Here is a 21,479-nt window from a genome sequence, read left to right as displayed (position 1 = left end):
GGCTTTGCTTGATCTGCGTGATTGCAGTGACATATAGGATCAGAATCTTGGTTTAGCACCAGTGGCGTGGGGCATTTAGTTACAGGCTCTCTTGTCCCTATATCTCTTATTTTGAATTTGTCATATTTCTGAACTCGAAGCCAATTTCCACCACACCTTATAGGTGGATTTCATCTTGTTCAATCCTTGCAGTCCTCGTCTTTCTCAAGCTCTCGCACAATGGTCTTATTGCCGCTTGTTCGCAGACATCTCCATCTGCAACAGCACCAATTCGGAAAGCCTGCCACACGCTTGGGATACAATGTGCACCGGATACCTAGGGTTAGACGTTGCAAGTAGGATTCCTGGGCGACAGTGTAAAAGATCGCCTGTGCTAGGAGACCGGAATGAAGCGCGCTATTCCGAAGCATCGCCCGTGAAAGCTCGGGATCTGACGCTGGATAGTCCAGCGAGTTCAAAAAGGAATCTCGCTCTTCTATCTCGTTGCCACAAATTAATCGCAATGATAGATTTGTGAGATGAGGAATCCCCCCAATGGTCCTGAAAAGTGATCCTTCCTCTTTGAGTGTTCTTCGGTGCACAGAGAGCTGCAAATCACGGATATTCAGGCAGTGAAGTTGGATTTGGGTGATCCAATTGGTGAAGGAAGGAACCACGTCGTAAATGTCGGACCCAAGTGGGACAAGTGAGAGCATAGTGAGAGATTTACCGTGGTACCTGAGCGCTGCTTGGAATGTATGTTCCTTTTGGCTGCTGGACAGCCGGATTGATTCCAATGGAGGAAGAGAGGAAACAAAAGCACTCGCTGCTTCGTCATAAGAATCCCATCCTGGGAAGCTTAAAGCCAATGATTTTAACAAAGGGAACTGGCAGCTGACAGCCTCGGTAAGAACACTCTCGGAGACATCCCAGAGTTGTAAAACTCGAATCCTTAGAAATGCATCGTGCTTTTGCCAATCTTTGAAATAGTCAAGGCTGACTGCATTTAAGCTGAGATGTTGTAGATTTCCCCCATGTAGTATGTGCTCATCCTTGCGGGTTTGAAAGAAAGTTTGCAGTACTGGGCCTACTGGCTCCTCGGGATCGAGCCTCCCTCCAGTTTGTTCCTCAACAATATGCACTTGAGACAGGTTTGGAGCTAACCCGTTTGCTAGCTCTACCGCTGCTTTGACATTGTAGTCTATAAGCATGGGGTCTTCTTATACCGGGGCTAGAATGCTAGAGAGAGAAGGTGACGTAGCCAATTGATAATCGTACTGATCAAAAGGCCCATAGCTCAAAGTTCCCAATTTGAATGTCATGAGATGGAGTCTGCAATTTGGTATTGACTGATGCAAAGTTTCGAGCAGACAAGGTGGAAATACTACGACGCAGCTTCAGGTTATATCTCGGAGGTGCAACAGTCGGGCCAGGAGGGATTGAAGGGAACCCCAGATAGCATCCTGACGGTTGGAACAATGTTCAAAGAGATCGTCAATATCGCGACGGTAGTAAGTACCCAGACAGCTCAGATCATCTACATTTTCCTCTTGAGGGATAGTCCAAGTTTCCGGTACGTGATGTTTGTTGTGCTCACTGAAAGAAACTGATGTGCCCCGAACTGTCACCGAGCGGACAGATAAAAATGCAGATGAATTGCTGAGAATCTCGTTCCATCGTTGGATATCTCTATCCAGTCTTTCGCGGCTCATGACGGTGAAATTGAGTTGCCGGAAACGATGCCTATTGGCGAAGGCTAAGCATTGCTTGTTCACTAGAGCGAAGTTGTAGACACTGAGTGGGTCATCAGACGCGAGGTGATCGCATATTTGATCGATTATTTCTGGCGAGACAAGGAGTTGGAGTGGCATTGTTGCGTTGGAAGCGCCAAGGCAGCACTGGTGTTGAGAGAAATAAAATAGCGTAGAGGAAAGGAAAGTAGAAAAAATAGGGAAAGGGGGAAAAAGACAATAGAAAATGGAGGCTCCTAGAGCCCTCAAAGTGATGTGTGCTAGCCGTTGATATGCCAACGGTCCTGATGCTGTGACACGCTATCTAGGTGTAAATTATGGTAAATCTCTGGGCTAACAGTTGTTTTCGAATATTCCATGTCTATATCCAACGAGAGGGTTGGTCATTTATAGAAGAAGGGGAATATACTCTACATATATGTATTAGATGGGAGGATGAATCGATTCTATAGAAACGAGAGGGAAAGAAAGCAAACATTGAGTGTATGAATGCATGAATGCTTCAAACCCGCCACCCTTTGTGACTTGTACAAACATGTGCTATCCCCCGGGCTGTAGAACTCTCCCACTTGCAATGACAGGCGTAGTTTTATATCAACACACCCATTTGCACCTTCCCAGAAGAGTCACACACATATAAACTTATGAAGGAAGAGATGTCTTCTCTTTGAAGCAAAAAGTATAAAAAAAAACGCTTCGACCTATTCCCAGTTGTGTCACACGCCGTCCCCGCGTCGCCTGTTGCAGTGGGATAACTTCTGAACGTGTTGTTAGCGAATGCCTCACGCGGCCCAACCCCAGCTGCCATTGCTGGCGGGGCTGTCTAGGCGGGTCGAAACACCTATGAGGGCCTATTTTCTTAGAGACAACGCCCAGGCTTGAACACGCAAGCTCGCTTTTCTTTGCAACCAGTCGGGTACTCACTAACGTAGTACTACCAGGACCATTACCGTTAAGCCAACGGGGCTTGGGAATTGAACATCTGTTTGTGATCTTCATGATAACTGAGGTTTTTTTGCTGTTTCTAGTGATATGATTGGCTAGATCTTACTCTACCAAATTGCCTAATGAGGTGATCATGAAGCTATTCAGGGTGCGGTCCGCTTTTCTTCAGATATCTTTCTTATCTCGTCGCCCTTGGAACTACATATTCCTCCCTAATACTTACGTACTTACCTACATTGCGTCTATCCCCATGATTTCTCATGCCTCTTTGATTTCATGTTCCCTGCGTTCCCACTTTGTCCTTTATCTAACTGGATGGCACCTAAAACAAATGGTCTTCTTGATACACACTCTCCACAGGCCATCTATAGCTTCCCTTTGTGGTCCACTACGCTTTCGATACACGAAATTCTCGGCCCTTTGAAATCCTTACCGGCAAGCAAGCTCAACCTCCTTCAGACAACCTGTTATTCAACGAGTGGACTCCCAAGTCCCGACATCCTCTTTCATCTCCACGCTACTGTTCATCCGTCTCTTAAACCGTACATCAACACCGCTTCTAGCACCCTCTCCGTTTGGCACCCCCATCTCCCTTACCACTTCCAATACAACATGTTATCCCTACCGTCTCTCACAATGGAGACTATCGATCAAATATGTGACCACCTCGCGTCTGATAACCTACCCGGTGTCTACAAATTTACACTCAACCCATTTCTAACTGCTATCGTTTTCAAAATATCCATTTTGCCCTTCTAAATTTACACGATTTTCACTGCAAAATACGTTGTAGCTTACCAAATTTAACATAGGATATATTTTCCCTAGGAGTTTGAGATTCTTAGTATAGCGTTAGCATTGACACGATCTCTTCTAGGCGAATCTCTTTGCGAAAAGTATTTGAACAATACTCCCCGGGGTATGAAACTTCACTACCAAATCGAAGGCAACTCTCCATTCGAAAGCCGCGAGAGTCTTTCGTCGCTGAATTGGAAACATTCCGGAAGACCCGTCTCACCCCAGGTCTTGCCAAGTACAAGTTGGGCGACAGCCGGAGCACATGTAAATATCCGGGCCATACCTGTTGCAAGTCAGCATGTCATCTTTCAGGATATACTCAACAAGGGATAAACTCACCATGACCGTTAAATCCGGCACAAACATACTGCCCAGGCAGCGAATCAATTGCCCCGACGAACGGAACAGAATCCGTAGTCATAGCAATTATTCCAGTCCAAGCATGATCCAGACCCTCGCCGTGCATGGCAGCATGGGACGAATAAGCAGGAAACATTTTACCAAAAGTTCGCAGAGCATCCTGGGCAATCTCATCGTTGTACCGAGAATCGTCGGTGCTAAATCGACCAGCCGCTGTCTCGGGACTCATTGTTGGATTTGATCGCGATACACCTAACACCAATGTACCATCTCCCTTACGTTGAATCAGAGAGTAGAAGTGGAGGAGGCTGAAGCGAAGCGAGAAAGTGTGCTGCAGAGCCCTTTGCCCCGAGAAAGCTGGAACAGGTACGAGAGAGTGAGCCTGTGCACGGTTTGGCCGAATATAAGCCTCCAACTGCGGCAGTAAGAGAGCAGCATGGGCATTTGTGCAATGAATAATTTTCTCTGCTTCTATTATTCCCCGGGGTGTGTACACCTTCCAGGTTTCTGGGGTTGCATCGCTCCGTTCAATTTCAGTAGCAGGACAAAACGTGAAGAGCTTCGTGCCCTTGGATATCACTGCCTGAAGCAGAAACTGTGCAAGCTTTGCCGGGTGACTTGATCCTGCTGGCCACTCATATGCTGCTACAGCCCCTGGGACTCTAGTTTTCTCCTTGGCCTGGTCTCCTTCATAGAATGTGATGTGTGAAGTATCACCGCCGGCTTTCTTAAACGCTTCCAGGCTCTCTGCCTCGTAAGCCGCAAATTCGGGGGTCATGCAAACATCAAATGTCGTTGTCAAGTTGAAGTCGCATTCCACATTATATTTTTTGACAAATGCATCGACTCTTTCTAGGACAAGTCGCTCATCCTGGATGATCTTTAATGCTTGTTGCTCGCCATGCACTTTGGCATATGCACTAAACCCCCTGAAGGCATCTATCTCCAAATTAGAACCGCTCATAATAACACCAATGGAAGTCCACAGACCTGGTCGCACATGTCCGGCATTTCGTGAGCTCGCGCCACTTGCTGCCTCTCGTGCCTCGAGAATCACTATATCCTCAGGTTTGGCCCCTCCTTCGATCAGGCTGAAGGCCGTCAAACCACCAGAAATACCGGATCCCACGACGACATATTTTGACGTTGATGGAACGGTTGTATTGATATTCGCATCCAAATTTGGATATGCTCGGGTTGTTCGCTGCCAGTAGCTCAAGCAAGGGGTGGAATTTGGCAGGCTTCTGCTTGTCTCAATATTTGAAGCCATCATTTCAAATTGGAGGTTTGCAATGAGTCAAAATCTTCGTAAATTTATATTATGTATGTATATAAATTGGAGAGAGAAAGAGAGAGAGAGAGACTCTCATGCTCGCCGTTGTCGGCGCAGGGGGATGCGGGGAAGCCCCTATCACGGACTTCTCCCCTCGAATCCTTCAAGCTCGAAGGATTGCTCCCGAGGTCAACTTATCTCCAGATTTGAAGTCCGACAGACATTGAGTGGAGTTGGTTAAACGCCAAAATGTCTAGCGTCTCTGTTGCGTATCTATACATCAGCAACTCGGCATCCCTCCGGTGTTACCCCAATGGGGGAATACAACTATTGGTGCTTTACATTCTTATCACGCGTGCACCTTGCAGAAACATCCTTGTGTGATCTGCAATCCGAAGTCTACCCCAGATACATCCATGGATTATCTGACCTATCTGTGAGGGGTCATTCGGGTCTTATCAAGCTCGGGCCTGCATGGGCCTGTATATGAATGGCTAACGTCGCTACAATGCCGGCTTTGTATTTTCCCCTACCACACCGCCATAATTATGGTGTCCTTCAAAATGTTTCGTCGCAGTGCGTCGACAAACGTTGATATCCGATCTCCAGAGGAGAAGGACTTGGTCCGACGCCTTGACTTTTTCCTGATGACTTTCGGCTGTCTTTCACAGGGTGCGTTGGGCTACAAACCTCCTCACATGTTAAGATCACCAAAACTGACTTCTGTCAGTTATTAAATATCTTGATCAACAGAATATCAACAATGCCTACGTATCTGGCATGAAGGAGGATTTAAACTTGCTCGGAAATGAGCTTAATCTGTGAGTTGCCACGAGATCTTTACATACCGCAGAGTTGGCAATAGCTAATAATGTCTAGGTTCACAACATATTTTAACGTCGCGTACTGCATAATGCTAATTCCCTCCCAAGTCATCCTCACCTACGTCCGCCCAAGTTATTGGCTGCCGGGCCTGGAGATTGCATGGGGTGTTCTGACCGGATTGATTGCGATGACGACGAGCGCGAAGCAAGTCTACGCTATCCGTGTGTTCCTAGGTCTATGCGAGAGTAGCGCTTGGCCAGGAATGATGACATTATTCAGTATGTCATTCGAAAGCCCCTCCCTTGAGCCACTAAATTAACCGACTCTCCAGTGTACTGGTATACCCCAACCGAACTCGCTAAGCGAATGGGATTCTACCACTCCTGCCAAGCAGTCGGGCAAATGCTGTCCGGTGCCATGCAAGCTGCAATAACCAATACTCTCGACGGACATCACGGGCTGGCAGGATGGCGCTGGCTGTTTGTGATCAACGCAATCATCACGGTAATCTGGGGATTCGCAGGATTCTTCATGCTTCCCGATCTCCCGAACAAACCTAACCCGCGCGCGTTCTGGTTCAAGAAGGTCCACGGCGAGCTTTCACTAGAACGACTCGCGCGCAACGGCCGTGCCGAGCCAAAGAAGATGACCTGGGCTGGCGTGAAGCGCACGTTCTCGGGATGGGTTGTGTACTTTATTGCGGTTTTGTATATCGCGACGGTTCTTGGAACATACGGATATGTTTATTTCGGGCTGTTCCTGAAGTCGCTCAAGAACCCGGATGGGAGCCCGAGATGGACTATCTCACAGGTCAACGCTATCCCTATTGGTGGATCTGCAATCAACGTCGTGTTTGTGTGGATCTGGGCCCTGTTATCTGATTACTTTGAAACGCGTTGGACACTTATCGTTATTCAAGCGGGTATTGGTATCATCCCGTGTATCATCATGAGCATTTGGACTACGCACCCGGCTTCGGTGGCTTTATCTGCTGCTTATGCATCATACTTCATCTCGTATATTTGTCTCGGCACGGCACCGCTGATCTTTGCCTGGCTATCTGATCTTATCCCGCAGGATCCAGAGGTACGGTCTCTTGCTGTCGGAGTTGCGGTGGCTGGGTACTATGCCATCTCTTCGTGGTCGCAGGTTCTCATCTGGCCTGCCGTTCAAGCACCATTTTATAAATACGGGTGGCAGTGTGGCTTGGCCTTGTTGGTCCTTGTGATTATTATGACGAGTATTTTGAGATATGTGGATGTGCGATATCTCCTACCAAAGCGCGAGGAATTCCGCGCTGTGTTGGAAGAAGATATTGTTGCAAGTAAAGGGGCCGGTCCCTCAGTGCTTGCTGGTCAGATAGAAGATCGGATAGATGGAAGCTCGAAGTTGTCTCCCGCATCAAATGTGCGAGAAGTTTAGCCATCGGGACTCTAATCGAGCTTATGTTTATGGCGCATTGGTTTTCTCTTGATAATATCACACTCTAATTTACCCTTATTTATTTACCTTCGATACTCAGTGAAATATTCTGATAGTATTCAATTCTTTGTACTCATCAAACAAATTACAGTGGATGTCCGTTAGTAAATAGCCGTAGTACGTATGTCCACAGTAAAATATATGACCAGAGGGCACATGTCAGGCCCGGAAGAGTAAACAAACATATCCCCGTCCTCATCATCTCCCATTCCATATTGACAGTATCCTCCACCTGGGTCACCAATGTAGATAACTTAATAGTAGAGAGGATTCTCAGGGTCAGTAAGATCAAAGATCACACTCGAGTGAGGCTTGGCACCACCACGATTGGCAAACTCCTTGCTGAAGTCAATAGTGCGGTTGAAAGAAAGGCTGCCATCCTCGTTGAGGTCGATATAAAGTGCCTTGAAGTCAGCGGGTGTGTTGATGATGCCGATATCACCAGTCTGGACGAAGTAGTCGGTGACGACCACATGCTTCTGGTCAGGCGTGACCTTGATGTAGTGAGGTCCGACGGTAGGCTGATCCTCATCTGGGTCATCCAAACGTTTGATGTTGTCGAGGTCGCTGATGTCTAACGCAGCAATGTGGTTGGCTGTGGTAAGTGTGGCGTAGAAGTATTTACCGTCTTGGCTGATGTCCGAGCTGTGGGGGCATGCTGTTAGCGATGATGTTCTTTGTGAGGCAAAAAGGCCCAAATGCTTACTAGATAGCAATAGTATCGCGGGCCTTGGGACCGAGATCGTAGAGTTTCTCAACCACACCCTGGTTGCCGTTGGCGTCCTTGCGCAGAGGGTAAATGACCCACAGTTGACCCAGATGCACGGCAGTGGCGATAGCAGCGGACTCCGGGTGTCCGGGAATGAATTTGACATCTTGGATACCACCACCCTGATTGAGTTAGAAGATGCAGGCCAATTAGATATCAGGGTTGGCTTACATTAGGAATGGTCAGAGTGCTAAGGATCTTTCTGGATTCCAGATCCCAGAGACGCAGTGTATCGGCGTGGCGCACCCCGAGACTGGGTTTCAAGATAGTAATGGGCTCAACAAAGTCTGAAGTCAGAATGAGCTTTTTCGCCCAATCAATAGCAAGTCCGTGGGGAGAGAACTGCTTTTCAAGAATGTTGAGCGTGCCCTCCACATCCTCGGGCCATTCGTGAATAATGTCAAAATTGGCATCAGTCTCAATGAGACGACCGGGCGCAGTACCAACAGCCGAGCCCATGTAGGTTATGAAAAATCCACCATCTGGCTTTGCCCGGACCTCATCTGCAATGGATGCGAGGATACCGCGGTTACTCTTCAGGAACTTGGGGCGATAAGGGTTGGAGGTATCGAAGTAAAAGCCAGTATCCTAATGGAGGATTAGACCTTCTGTAGGCAGTTTATTCAAGGAAGTATACATACTTGAGTCTTCAAGAGAGATAGTAGCCCACCACCCCAGATGGTCTTTCCATCCAGCGACGGGCCCAGGTGGTGAGGGTCATTGCCACTACTGGGCACATCTGTGACCCATAAAAGGGTTCCAAAGGTTTCCTCAAATGAAAACAGCAAATATATTCAAGCCAGTCTTGAACAGGCTTATGCTTGACCTACATCATCCAAACTGTAAGTAGCAAGGAAGTCTACCAGCGATAGTTAGCATAATCTCCTCCTAACAATCCGCCATTGTAAATCCACACCTTTATGGAACTTTTCTGCCGAGCCAGTCCAGAAATAGCCAATCTTCTTTGGCTTAATATCACTCGGGGTGAAGGGAGGACTCTCCAGTGGAGGAGTAGGGATTTGCAAAATAGGCAAAGGAGGAGCGTTCGTTGTCAAAGGCTCGGTCACTCCAGGAATACTAGGAATGAGAGGAGACAAAGAAAGACATTCCCCGATGGTAACCAAAGACGCAATAGAAGCAATAGAGTACTTCATCTTGTTGATGAGAAAGATTGAGCAGGATTGCGTTGATTTGATGAGCATATTTACGGGAAATCTCTAGAGCTTATATACCCGAGTGTGCCTTCATGTCGTCCCAAATGAGGCATCCTCTTTCTTTTCCCCTGAAACATCTCAACAACAACAACACAGAGCACGCAAGCAAGTCACATTTTGAGTTCGTGATGTTCCGAATTCCTCGAGAGGTTGATCTGCGAAATGGCGAATTTCATCCCTCAAAGACATGAGAAGCCAGGCAATCCCCGACTCGGGGTCTGGAGATGGACGAATTGCTCCCATTTCAGGCTTCTTCGGCAAAGTCAAGTCATGGGCATTCTTCCCAATCTTGAGGAGATGTCGTGATTGAATTTAATCCAAAGTCTAGAGAGAGGAATTTCAAGTCCGTGAAATCAATAGCTCGAACCCAAAAATGTATCTCTACCAAGAGCCAGTCCATGCCAGTAAGTAGCCTCAATTCGGATGTGAGCGACACCGATATGTTGTGGACGAACGGGTGGTAGAACTAGGGCTAATGGAACCCATAATTTCCGGGATAGGAAAGGTCGAAGAACCGTCCTAGCGAGATCGCCAATATCCCACATTCAATATCCAAGCAAGGCACGGGATTGAGATCCGGAGGTCAAAGCAAAGCTCAAGTTTTGTTGAGTGAAATGACAAAGAGGTGAAAGTAGAGGAATGATCCGCGTATGCCAAGCAATGTGAGATCCATGTACTCATCGAAGGTACCGATGAGGTGATCCAACGTCGGACTTCAACTTTAATTTCCACCTCTTGAAACCCTGGAAGTCCCGAGAAGACAATCTACTGAAAACACCTGTCAGGTCCCTGGATCAGCGTTTTCAATTTCCCCATGGGGACTATGAGCACGAGTGAGCCTTCACCGATTTCGACATGATGCCAAGAATGTTGTTATCTTGGCCATGCTTAGCCCAGTTGAAGCATCTTTCGATCCATTCTCGCTCCAGGATGGCTTCTTTTCCGGGTTATTTTGAGGGAGACGAGATGGGTAGATCTTCTTGAATCATCTCCTGTGACTCTGTTTATACTTTCTGCGAACTCGGTGTGTTCTGCTCAATTCCATTGGGGCCAACATGATAGAGCCGTGAAATTAAGGGCAGGTATATTGAAACTAGCTAAATTCTTGGGTCTATTCGCCATCAAGATTTTGGAGGGGGTGGCTTGGTGTGAAATTGTCATATATAACTGGTCATCCCCCTATTCCTGGGATGGCTGCAGCGTTCTTAGCTTGTCCAAATCCCATTCTTCTGCACATTCTTTCCCTTCATTCAAAATGAAGTCCCAAAGCTTCGCACTCTTTGGACTATTTGTTTCCTCTACCTTTGCAGTACCTCAAGCTAAAAGGCAAGAGGATGGCAATGACCAACCGATTAGTGGTATTAAAGGAGCCCCGATTTTAGGTAAGTCTAAGTTTGGAAGATCTATCCATTGGTAGCCGACTCGGTGCATGCTTACAACTCTCTCTAAATAGGTGGAACAAACAAAGCTCTTGATCTACAAAACCCAGACCAGTTCCGCACTTCCAGTACCGATAATGGCTTTGTGCCAAATGTCAAGTGGAGTTTCTCGGAGTCCCAGACCCGGTTGTTCCCAGGCGGCTGGTCTCGAGAGCAAGTCATTCAGGACCTGCCCCAGAGTCACGACATTGCAGGTGCTCAGCAACATCTGAAGAAGGGCGCTATTCGCGAACTGCACTGGCATCGCACGGTTAGTGGCCACGGTTATCCACTTTCCATGGCACGTCACTCACTCTAGCATACAGGCCGAGTGGGGATTTGTTTATAATGGCTCAATCCTGCTGTCCGGTGTTGATGAAAATGGCGGCTTTACTACCGAGGTGCTTGAAACAGGTGATATATGGTATTTCCCCAAGGGTGTGGCACATAATGTTCAGGGTCTGGATGATGAGAATGAATACCTCCTCGCTTTTGATGATGGTGACTTTGAGAAGATTGGGTATGTTACATTCACATCTTTATAAACTCAATATACTGACCAAGAAGAACTACATTCATGGTCGACGATTGGATCGCTCATACCCCCAGAGATGTCCTCGCCAAGAACTTTGGTGTTGATCCTAAGGTCTTTGACTCGGTTCCTTCAAAGTTCCCTTACATTCTCAACGGCACTGTAAGCGAAGATGTCGACAAGACTCCTATAGGTACACTGAGAGGTGATGATTCGTACGTCTACCACACCTACAAGCATCCCTCAGAGCCTGTTCCCGGTCACGGTGGGACATTACGCAAGATTGATTCCACCAACTTCCCCATTTCAAAGACTCTTGCTGCTGCAATTGTCGAGCTAGAGCCCAAGGGCCTTCGTGAGCTCCACTGGCATCCTAATGTAAGTTTACAAGCAAATGGCCGAAAGGAGGAACCCTACGCTGACCACCATCTAGGCCCAGGAATGGCTCTACTTCCACCAGGGTCATGCTCGTGCTACTGTCTTTATTGGTGACTCTAAGGCCCGCACCTTTGACTTCCAGGCGGGCGATACTGGTGTTTTCCCCGACAATAGTGGTAAGTATACTTCCCTCGAGAACGAGATAATATACTAAACATTACCAAAAGGACACTATATCGAGAACACCTCCGAGACAGAGAAACTCGTTTGGATCGAGCTCTACAAGAGCGACCGCGTCGCTGATATCTCCCTGGCTCAGTGGCTGGCTCTAACTCCTGCTGATACTGTTGCCAATGTCTTGAAGATTGATATCGAAGTGGTCAAGCAGATCAAGAAGGAGAAACAAGTTCTTATTCAGGGCAAGAAATAATTTCGATTGGCGAATTGTCCTGTCTGTAACCTCGCCTGACAGCCTATATAACCAGCAGGTGTCCTGTGATTAGCCTACGTACGCTGGTCTATAATACTTGCTTCTTTTTTTCTATATTTATCTAGGACTTGAACATAATCCAATTAAATTGTCCCTGGTAATTAGGTTGCCCTTCCATTCACCCTTAAATCCTTTCATCTGCCCAAGTAACTCCTGGTCCACCTCTCAAGGCTCGAACCAAGGGCTCAGACTTTCAACGGAAGAGCCATGGGTCGGCCCAAAACCTACAGACCTACTGCTCTACTGAATCCGATGTCCCTCGAGTCCTCACTTGAGTTACTTTAGAAATAGAGCTATTCTCTGACACTATGGAGATAGGATGCAAAGGATATAACGAAGCTGATTTGTATGGTAATGATGATTCAGCCACAAGGGAATTCGAATATCAATACATGCAGATCTTGCCCTCAAAAGTATTCAGATGATCAATCAACGGCAGACTAGTTGTTCCCAAGAAGCTTGTCTATACTAAGAAATAAAATCCGTCTTCACTGCCGATCACTATTTCTCTCCAGAGACAACACGCCGTTCTGGCTTTGTCTCGCCCAGCAGAACCTAGAACTTCTCAGATTCGGCTGTGAGAGACGAATGCCCTGAAGTGAACAGCACAAGGCTGAACACAAGGCGATGCGGATCGAGCCTGAGGTTAAGGTCACGGAGGCGATTAGAGAGTAAGATTACGGGGATTATGAGGGGCTGAGATGGGTGAGGGCCGTGCAATATTTGGGCGGATGAGTGTCCAGGTGGAGAGTAAGTGGTTTATTTTCTTCGTATCTTCCGATTCTAGGCCTTGCTTCCAGTTATGCATTGAGCATTGTTCCGGTGTCGTTCCTCCCATGCTAACCTCCGTTCCCCCTGTTGTCAGATCCCCTGAAGATGTCACCCGTCGCCTCGATACCCTGATCTCATCGATCAGGGACAAATACCAGCATCCCACCATCAAGAACGCGGGTGAGCCCAAGGGCGATGTCCTTGTCGTCGCGCAAGGCCATATTCTGCGTGCTTTTGCCATGTGCTGGACTGGAAAGCCGTTGACGGATACATCACTGATTCTCGAGGCTGGCGGTGTAGGCACACTCAGGTAAGACTCGGATTTTGGGCAGAGAGATACCTCGTCTGCCATAGTTCATAGAGCACAGCTAACATGACTGGAACATAGTTATGAACACCATAACATCGACGAGCCAGCGATAATTCTCGGTGGTCGATCCGTGGAGTAAATTAACACCTCGATTGGATAAAAGGAATACAGGAGAAGGGAGATCATATCTCTGTTGTAAGAGTATGTTAGCACAACTCATGGAAAGTATCACCCAGGCTTATTATAAAGCGCCCCAACACGACCAGTACACATCCAACTTACCATATCATATCAAATCAATCATTGATAATTCATTTCAATCCTCATCACTCTCCGTCTTGATTCTTCCTTCGACATCCGCCTTCTTATCCTTATCCGCATTTCCCTTTACCCCCTCCTCTCCCAGAATTTTTGCAGATCCCATAAACAGGGCCCCAGAATACCCGCCCAGGAACCGCATATCCGCCGCCTGCACGGCGGTCATGCGGAGTAGGTTCTCTGTGTCGGCGAGGTTGGCATTGAGCTGTGCGAGCTGGGAATGGAGGTGGGCGTATTGCCGCGATTTGGCAGCGGACATTGAAGGGGTTGAGGCGTGGGAATTATAACTTGGGGTGTATGTAGTGTTTGGGTTTGTGTTGAATGTGTGGGTTGCTGTTGTGTTGTAGTTGCCGCTTCCTGGGAGGGTGGAGGGGCGGGAGTAGGTGTTGTTTGATTCTTGGCGGCGGTGGATTGGAGGGGGTGGCATTTTGGATATGTTTGATCTGGGAACTGCCTTGATGGGGAATATGGTTCTAGATGTGGTGTTACTTGTGTCCAGTTGTTGACATTATTCGACGGCGAGATTGTTTACTATCAGGTGATCACGTGCTGATACGGATACTCTATTTTATACTTGAAACCTTGGAAGGTTCGAACAACCTTATAATAACTAGGCATTCAAATATCTCTGATTTATTAAACACATACTTGGACTTGAATAAACTGTAGCGACCTGAACGATATAAAAGGTCTATCGATTCGTGTTCTCTTCCGAAGGATAAAGTGCTGTTCAAAAGACGCAGCGAAACTAAACACTACACCCTTGATTAATTCTTTTCAGCAAAGCGCGAACCCAGCAAGCAGATCAACACAACTCAATGAACCGAATAAATTCAACCCCCGCTCTTTTGGAGTGCGCCAGAGACCAAACCAGATCACGAAATCAAAGAGGCTGTTTGCATCAAGCCAGCCATATGGGAGACAAGGATAAAACAAGGCAAATGAAAGAAGTGCCCGGGCGGGGCGAATGATGATAAAACAGACAAAATGAAGACAATAGGCGTATACGGATCTAGATGGGAGGAAGAAGGAATGCGCCGGCTGGTAGTATACAGTCATGCAGAGAGATGGAAAGGTGGGGAGCCGACGGCGCTATATCGACATGCTGTAAAGATGAAAGAGGTAGGAGGAAGAGAAAACAGCAAGGATAAGGATGTCCCAGCCTAGGCTCGCGTAGTGGCCTCATTAAAAATCGATAATGCCGCGAAACAGAATGAGTATCGATGCAGAGCAAATCACACAAGGGAAATAAAACATAAAACACGCACGCACACCTCGTTATCCCAACCGCACTCCGAAACAAAAAAAAGCAGAAAAAAATGAGCAACGAATACCCCTATGTCCCTCATGTATATGTAAAGAAGCGATCGAGTAGAGTATTAATCAGTGCTTTGAGAGAACGGGACCGAAGAATAAAGTCCCCGCATAATGACACCATGATGCAAAAAAGGTCCAAACATGACCAATTGTTGGCGGACGCGACGATCATCCAAGCCGAGGAAGAATGCAATGCCGGAAAGGGAATTATGGAAACGTCGGTCAGTCAGTGGAAAAAGCGGAGGGAACCCCGGCTATTTTTTTTCTAGCGAACGGGTGCTGCAATCCCCTGGTCGCCGAGGCTGATCTGACTGCTGTGGGATGAGGGTTCGGAATCAAGATTTGCACTTGCTCCACTATCACCGCTCCCCGCACTGGCGCTCGCACTTCCGGTCAGATTCTGGTTCTTGGGAGGACCCTTAGCGGGGAACGCGTTGCTCACCCCATAGTGTTGCTCAACTTGCTGCGGCCCTGCCGGGTTTCCTGGTCCTGGAGGATACCGCGGCACCGGCGTACGCATGTTACCAGTAGGTGAAGGCTGTCCATTGTGAGGTCCACCAGGGGGGCCAAGACTGTGTTCACGCGCAATTGGAGGGCGGCCCATCCGAGGGCCTCCTGGGCCTCCCGGACCAGGATGTCCATGGGGTCCCGGGGGTCCGCCGAACGGAATTCCAGGAGTCTGGCTGTTTCGCCGACTCTGTGGGAAGGGTCGAGGTGGGTAGTCGCCCATGTGGCTGGCCGTTAAAGAATTGGCGCGAGAATCCACATGCATCTGGTTTCGGTCAACGGCTCCATATCTGTTGGAAGAGTAGCCCATCATGGGGTTGTCCATGAGTGAGTCATGGAGACCCGGGATTTCTTGCATCACACGGTCGCTGGTACGTTTCCTGCCGAAGTAGCGGTTGAATGCCGATGAGGAAGGCCGGCCGCCACCAGAGCTAGGAGGGTTTGCGCCAAATTCGGGGTTTTTACGGAACTGGCTGTGATTTGTAGGGGCCTTGCGCCCTCGGCGGGAAGTCATGCTCATCATATCGACACTGTCAGGGTCGATGTGAGGAATCGCCATGGTATCCATCGGGTCGAAGTAATCCTCATCTTCTTCGTCAAAGGCCGCATTAGGGCGGGAGGGAGCCGGTCCACGGCGTCCTGGCCCGGGAGGGCCTCGGCGCATGTTCATCTCCTGTTCACGTAGCTGCAGCTCACGTTGACGAAGAGCCAGCTCTCGCTCACGTAATGTCAATTCAGAAACGGGGCCAGATGCTGGCTCTGGATACCCATTTCCATTCTGAGGTGGTATACTTGGTTCGCCCTGTTCGTCGTAAACAACTAAATGGCTGAATTCTTCAAGTCCCTCCAATGATGGGTCGCGCTGAACTCGGTTGGAGGGTGGCATCGGTCCACCAGGACCTCTTGGCATCATACCAGGGGGTGGGCCTCGTCTTTGTTGCGGGGGCATGCCCATGCCTGAGGGTGTTCGGCTTCCACGCATAGATTGCGGGCCACCGTTCATCATAGGTCGCTGTTGTGGAGGCACGGAAGACAATCGGGGAGGCGGCTGACCCATGACGGATGCAGGAGGGGACTCCTGCCGGGACTTGTTCTGGTTGGCGATATTGACGTGGTGTAGCATTGCGTACATGGTCTCGATTCGGGGAACGCGAACATTTGACTCAATCGCCAACTTGACTGGTGACCCCAGGAAAGTCTCAACCTCCATGGGGCGTCGGCCCTGGAAATCTGAGTACATTGTGGTCGGAGACTCCAATGCAATCTGTTTTTGGACCGTCTTATCCCGGAAGTCGCTAGAGAATGAGCAACCTTGCGCAGAGGCAAGCTCTATCATCTCGTCAATGATGCCCATGATCAGTGAACGAACACCAATTTTATCGAGGAGTTGTGTATGGTTGGGGGTGTCGAACACGACACTTGCGGGATGGAAGGCGATCGAGCTAGGAGACGTTTAGCATGCAATTTTGAGATTCAAGCGAATCTGAAGGAACTCACCCTATCATCCGGTCGAACTGCTCCTGTCTGATATTATCCGAAACCTTACAGTCGACCTGACCGGAGTTCAAAGTCATTGCCAATGCCGCCGCCATGTCGTTCTGGATTGATGTGGGGATGGAGGAAGATTTGTTGGTTGCGCCCACGTAAATCTCGCTCGAGCTGAGATGTTCGAACTCGCTGGGCCCCGTTTGGGAGATTTCCACGTTGGAAACGAGAGAAAGGATGACGTTGGTAGGGTATCTTTGTTCAAGATGGGCTTCAATACCGAGAGTATTTGTGGTATTTACCAGAATACAGGTGTGCTGAGGAGTGACGACGGATTCAATCACGGACGCAAGATCGTATACATCCGGCAGGGCTTTCACACAGAGGATGACATAGTCGTAGGCATTTTCACGGGATGAGGCTTCTTCGGGAGCACGAACAACTAAATATCGGGGACAAGTCAGCCGGGACTCTGGCCATGGCTCAGGCCGAGAGTTGAGATCCGAATCTCACCATGTCGGGGTTTGAATCGTTCGTTGCCGAATGCTTTTGATCTGAGGGGAATTAGCCATTTGCCTGTGACACAAGAAGTCGAATACATACTTAAATGAGACACCGTATTGAGACACGGCATCAAATCCGGATTTCCATACTAGCGTAACGTCGCAGGAGGTTGTCGCCTGAAGTCGCCATGAGAGAAAGGCTGAAATCGCATTGCCACCAACTACACAGGCCTTGGTTAGATAACGAACCATTTTTCTCCCCTGAGATCTCAGATTTGAAGACCTCGGGAGATTGAAGATGAACTCACCGGACAGAATGCGCAGACGTGGAGGAGGAGCCATCTCTCAAATCTGGAAGGAACTGGGCGGGAAAGTCCCAGGTCAAAATGTCCCAGGTTTCCCTATGACACTCGAAAAACGAGAGAGAATGGAAGAAAAGAGCGAAGGGTTTGAGTAAAGGGTAAAAGAAGGAAGAAGGATGGGGAATAAGGAAAGGAAAAAAAAAAAGGGAAGGAGAGTTCCAAGGTTGTAATCAGAGGATGAAATTCGAATGGAAGTTTACACGGGAAAAAAGACAGGGTTGTCCTTCAAGTTTCTTTTTTTGCCGTATCTTCTTCCTGTCTCTGTCGCTTGACTTCACGCTTTGGGAAATAAAAAAAGAGAAGTAAAAACCAAAAACGAATGCGATCGGTCAAACTTGTCTCTTTTTCTTTTTCTCCTAGATACTTGCAAGCCTTCAATGGTCGTGGATCCCCCTCAGTCCGAAAACGGAAATCAAGGAGCGATAAGAATATTTTGACTTGGAACGGAAAAAAACAATATAGATGGATGCAGATGTTCTTGATATTTGGTCTTCTCTACTCTCTCTTTCTATTTTGGTTGATACACTTCTGGGATCCATTCGACTCCGTAAAAGGGTCTAGCCTCCACAATCTCTAGCCATTTTGCGGCTCTCCAATACACTTGAAGATTTGAATTTCTCTTATATATCTTATATAGAGATATTTGAACATATAGATCTTAAATAGTCAAGTGCATATATATATGCATTTCAATTATGTATAGTAATCTATACCTGCTAGACCTGAAAGTTGGGCATGTACTTTACTTATTGGTGCCTTGATAGTCTGATACTATATTTAACTTGGCTGATTTAGCTGATTTAGCTGATTTAAAACTGATTTTCTTTTTCCAATTTATATTAGTACACCTAAAAAACAGGATACTGTGTAATTTTGAAACTGATTCTCTTCTGCTTCTGGCCTTCCCTTGTATATTATAAGTTGGGGAGTTTCAATCTACGCGTTATATGCCGCGTCTCTCTCGTCATCTACCTCCACTCTAAAAATCCACATTCTACCGGGACGTAAAGATGTAAAACCTACTTTGTACAAAGTTGATCTCGGCAAATCAAGTACTTTTTGCTTGTTCCTGGAGAGGCTGCGGGTTTGTCTTCCGGTATATATTCAAAACCGAATACACTCTCTCCAGTTCCTATCAATACAACGTATTGGGCACATTCTTCAAACCATTCCAAGGGGATCTGGTTTAGCTCCCTCTAAATCCCTGTACAAAGTATACAAGGTGCCTGGGTACCTGGTTCACACATAACATGCAGACGAACGCATCAATTTTGTATCCCGGATCGACATCCAATTGACAATCAAACTAATGTACCACAGAAAATGGCCACCGGGCATTGTACGTCGGATGTTGTGCCACTTGGAATAATGACAAGAAGGATTGTATATCCCCTCCCCCCGCCAACCGCACCATTCTTAAACCTTGTAAAAGAATGTTGTATTGCTGGAAGTTATATAGAAAAGAGTACGGAGTAAATTAATTATTTTTTGTAATTTTATGATTGTTTTTTTTTTTTTTTACAAAAAAGGGCATCAAACCCGATGCTTGGGCAAGAATATCCAGGACTTTTCATGCATTTAAACTCGTTTAAAGTGCCCAATTCTGGGGGGATCGGTGGCTCACCAATCGGTCCTGCACAGGACAGGAGGCTGAGAGAATTACAAGGGATGTTCAGGATCGACCATCCACATACCTTAGAAAGGGGAGGCGGTGTTGATAATCCCAGCATACCAAAGTGATGATCGACGCGCGTGCCGATGTTTGCAGCTTGTCCGACCGCATCAAGGGGACCCCAAGAGCCTTTCTGATATCGGGGATTTCTTTTTAGTTCATTCAATCTGATAACATAAAAAAAATACTCCTATTTCATGACTCAAAGAGTTTAAAATGCAAGCAATGGCTGCCGTGGCTGCAACGTGTACTGTTGCGGTCCAACATAGAATGGCTAGAACATGGATCACATCTGCAAGCCGGGGTCTATCACTTGGAACTAGTCCAGGCCTCTTGGGGAACATGCAACGTAATAATAAAAACAAATATGGTACTCCGTACAAATAATAACCCGTTGTGCAGGTGGAACTGCACTGATTACAGTACATGCGATACCTCTCTTTCTCTGTTCAAGGCCGGAGATAGACAAACGTAGATAGCATTTATATAATCTATTCCGTACAAGATACTCCGTACTTCGTACAAAACACACATTCAAATATGTTGATATGTGGCCATGCCGACAGTTGGCAGTACAAACCACGTTTGCGGAGACCCGGAAACAGCAGATCTTCAATATCACAGCTATGTATTGTTGTCCCTCAGCCACAAATCAGACTTACCTAACTAAGGCTTGGAATGAATGATTCTATGGCTTTACGGGAAAGCCACAGATGTCATGACAGTGCCCCGCCCAATATCGGTAATTGTTGTTGAAATTGTGGACTGTGTATGTACTCGCGTCTAAGTACCCAATATTAAATACCATGGTTTGCCATAAATTAATATCAAATGCAAGCCTCGTCTCACTGAAACCGAATTAATCTTATAGTGGCCCCAAGTGGCCCCTGGATTGTTAAAGCCTAGAACCCATATGCAGTTATAGTCGAATTCTCTCGGAACTTCGCGGATGTAAAATAAATAGGAGAAAAGTGTGATAGGAATTGTGAATACAGAAAATACTCCGTACTAAGGTGGTCCTTCGATCGTATCAGTGCACAACCATTGGCCTATCATAATTTCTGATCGACCATGTCTCAACGCTATTTCTCATTATGTCTGGTTGATTGGGTTAGCGGCGTTGAGATAGCTATATGTGCATTGTAGCTATGTACGACTCACTACGGAGTACTCTGTACGTTATATGTTGTAGCTGTTATAGTTACAAATATGAAGCGTTTTCAAATCACGCGCACGCAAACTCTGCAGACCGTCGTTGCAAAAACCCTGACACAGAGCCACTCACAACAAGACGCTAAAGCGAGACAGCCCCCTGGTGGACACTTGAAAATCCACGGGGTTCGGAGGGTGTTTAGCCTCTCCCGAGGTCTCTGCCTTGTTTTCTTGATGCGCTACCCAGTGGCTTTCCATCTTCTAGTGTGTTCAGGCTAGACCACTTTCTGTGTTTTGACTTGAAGTTTTTCGCCTCAAACAGCCCTGGAGGGTAGTACATTAGGTAATTGTGTTTTATATTTCAGGTCTTGTTTTTATTTTTGTGCTTTATTTATGCCGTGTAGTTTCTTGGTGTCACAGTTTAACGGCCGTACATGGGTTGATTTATGTTCACTTTAAACTTTAGAGAGATATATATACATGCCTGAGCACAAAGTACGCTCGAAGTAGGAAAAACAAAAAAGACTTTTGACAATCATACGAGATCGTCTATCTGCATCCATATGCTGCTTACTGAATATCCCAATTTCCTAGCTGTGAGTTCAGCTTAGCTGTTGTCATCATTTCCCTGCAGCATGCAGGGGAATCTTTTCTTTTGCAAAGCTACGAGCTCATCCTAATATTGAACTTGTTACAAATCAAACAACGTTATAACTATAACTACCCCAAATAGCTGTATTGACTTTGAATTGGCAGAAATCCTGAAAATTGAGTAAACATACTCTGCCTAGATCAACATGTGCCTCGAATTGGTGGAAATATCATCACTAAACACGGATCGGGCAAAGGATGGCCAAGTTGATACGAA

General features: G+C 47.1%; 9 protein-coding genes across 9 annotated transcripts; 3 read left to right on the top strand and 6 right to left on the bottom strand.

Moving 5' to 3' along the window:
- Window positions 1-179: 179 nt before the first annotated feature.
- N7479_004942 (uncharacterized protein) lies at window positions 180-1,190 on the bottom strand (the record flags this gene model as incomplete). Its single annotated transcript, XM_057252639.1, has 1 exon — window positions 180-1,190. The coding sequence occupies one exon, from the start codon at window positions 1,188-1,190 to the stop codon at window positions 180-182; it is 1,011 nt and encodes a 336-aa protein (XP_057111964.1).
- Window positions 1,191-1,376: 186 nt separating this feature from the next.
- On the bottom strand, window positions 1,377-1,850 carry N7479_004941 (uncharacterized protein; the record flags this gene model as incomplete). The annotated part of the gene is made up of 1 exon (XM_057252638.1): window positions 1,377-1,850. The coding sequence occupies one exon, from the start codon at window positions 1,848-1,850 to the stop codon at window positions 1,377-1,379; it is 474 nt and encodes a 157-aa protein (XP_057111963.1).
- Window positions 1,851-3,607: 1,757 nt separating this feature from the next.
- On the bottom strand, window positions 3,608-5,106 carry N7479_004940 (NAD(P)/FAD-dependent oxidoreductase; the record flags this gene model as incomplete). Its single annotated transcript, XM_057252637.1, has 3 exons — window positions 3,608-3,756; window positions 3,813-4,772; window positions 4,824-5,106. The coding sequence occupies 3 exons, from the start codon at window positions 5,104-5,106 to the stop codon at window positions 3,608-3,610; spliced, it is 1,392 nt and encodes a 463-aa protein (XP_057111962.1).
- Window positions 5,107-5,654: 548 nt separating this feature from the next.
- On the top strand, window positions 5,655-7,353 carry N7479_004939 (Major facilitator superfamily domain general substrate transporter; the record flags this gene model as incomplete). The annotated part of the gene is made up of 4 exons (XM_057252636.1): window positions 5,655-5,778; window positions 5,837-5,927; window positions 5,986-6,209; window positions 6,263-7,353. 4 exons carry the CDS (start codon window positions 5,655-5,657, stop codon window positions 7,351-7,353), a joined length of 1,530 nt encoding a protein of 509 aa, XP_057111961.1.
- A 314-nt stretch (window positions 7,354-7,667) lies between these two features.
- N7479_004938 (Selenium-binding protein) lies at window positions 7,668-9,384 on the bottom strand (the record flags this gene model as incomplete). Its single annotated transcript, XM_057252635.1, has 6 exons — window positions 7,668-8,058; window positions 8,120-8,304; window positions 8,354-8,770; window positions 8,824-8,952; window positions 9,013-9,041; window positions 9,099-9,384. The coding sequence occupies 6 exons, from the start codon at window positions 9,382-9,384 to the stop codon at window positions 7,668-7,670; spliced, it is 1,437 nt and encodes a 478-aa protein (XP_057111960.1).
- A 1,267-nt stretch (window positions 9,385-10,651) lies between these two features.
- On the top strand, window positions 10,652-12,154 carry N7479_004937 (Bicupin oxalate decarboxylase/oxidase; the record flags this gene model as incomplete). The annotated part of the gene is made up of 6 exons (XM_057252634.1): window positions 10,652-10,778; window positions 10,850-11,085; window positions 11,141-11,334; window positions 11,382-11,724; window positions 11,780-11,900; window positions 11,952-12,154. The coding sequence occupies 6 exons, from the start codon at window positions 10,652-10,654 to the stop codon at window positions 12,152-12,154; spliced, it is 1,224 nt and encodes a 407-aa protein (XP_057111959.1).
- A 687-nt stretch (window positions 12,155-12,841) lies between these two features.
- On the top strand, window positions 12,842-13,434 carry N7479_004936 (Histidine phosphatase superfamily clade-1; the record flags this gene model as incomplete). Its single annotated transcript, XM_057252633.1, has 3 exons — window positions 12,842-12,885; window positions 13,002-13,295; window positions 13,374-13,434. 3 exons carry the CDS (start codon window positions 12,842-12,844, stop codon window positions 13,432-13,434), a joined length of 399 nt encoding a protein of 132 aa, XP_057111958.1.
- Window positions 13,435-13,611: 177 nt separating this feature from the next.
- On the bottom strand, window positions 13,612-14,040 carry N7479_004935 (DASH complex subunit HSK3 family protein; the record flags this gene model as incomplete). Its single annotated transcript, XM_057252632.1, has 1 exon — window positions 13,612-14,040. The coding sequence occupies one exon, from the start codon at window positions 14,038-14,040 to the stop codon at window positions 13,612-13,614; it is 429 nt and encodes a 142-aa protein (XP_057111957.1).
- Window positions 14,041-15,195: 1,155 nt separating this feature from the next.
- N7479_004934 (ketopantoate reductase family protein) lies at window positions 15,196-17,767 on the bottom strand (the record flags this gene model as incomplete). Its single annotated transcript, XM_057252631.1, has 5 exons — window positions 15,196-16,879; window positions 16,935-17,364; window positions 17,436-17,476; window positions 17,526-17,646; window positions 17,734-17,767. 5 exons carry the CDS (start codon window positions 17,765-17,767, stop codon window positions 15,196-15,198), a joined length of 2,310 nt encoding a protein of 769 aa, XP_057111956.1.
- Between the last annotated feature and the right edge of the window lie 3,712 nt (window positions 17,768-21,479).

The sequence above is a fragment of the Penicillium vulpinum genome (genome assembly GCF_028829585.1).
Source record: "Penicillium vulpinum strain IBT 29486 chromosome Unknown utg000002l_segment0_segment0, whole genome shotgun sequence".
Taxonomy (NCBI): domain Eukaryota; kingdom Fungi; phylum Ascomycota; class Eurotiomycetes; order Eurotiales; family Aspergillaceae; genus Penicillium; species Penicillium vulpinum.
Note: the sequence above shows the minus strand (reverse complement) of the source record. Positions and strands in the feature narration are given on the sequence as shown.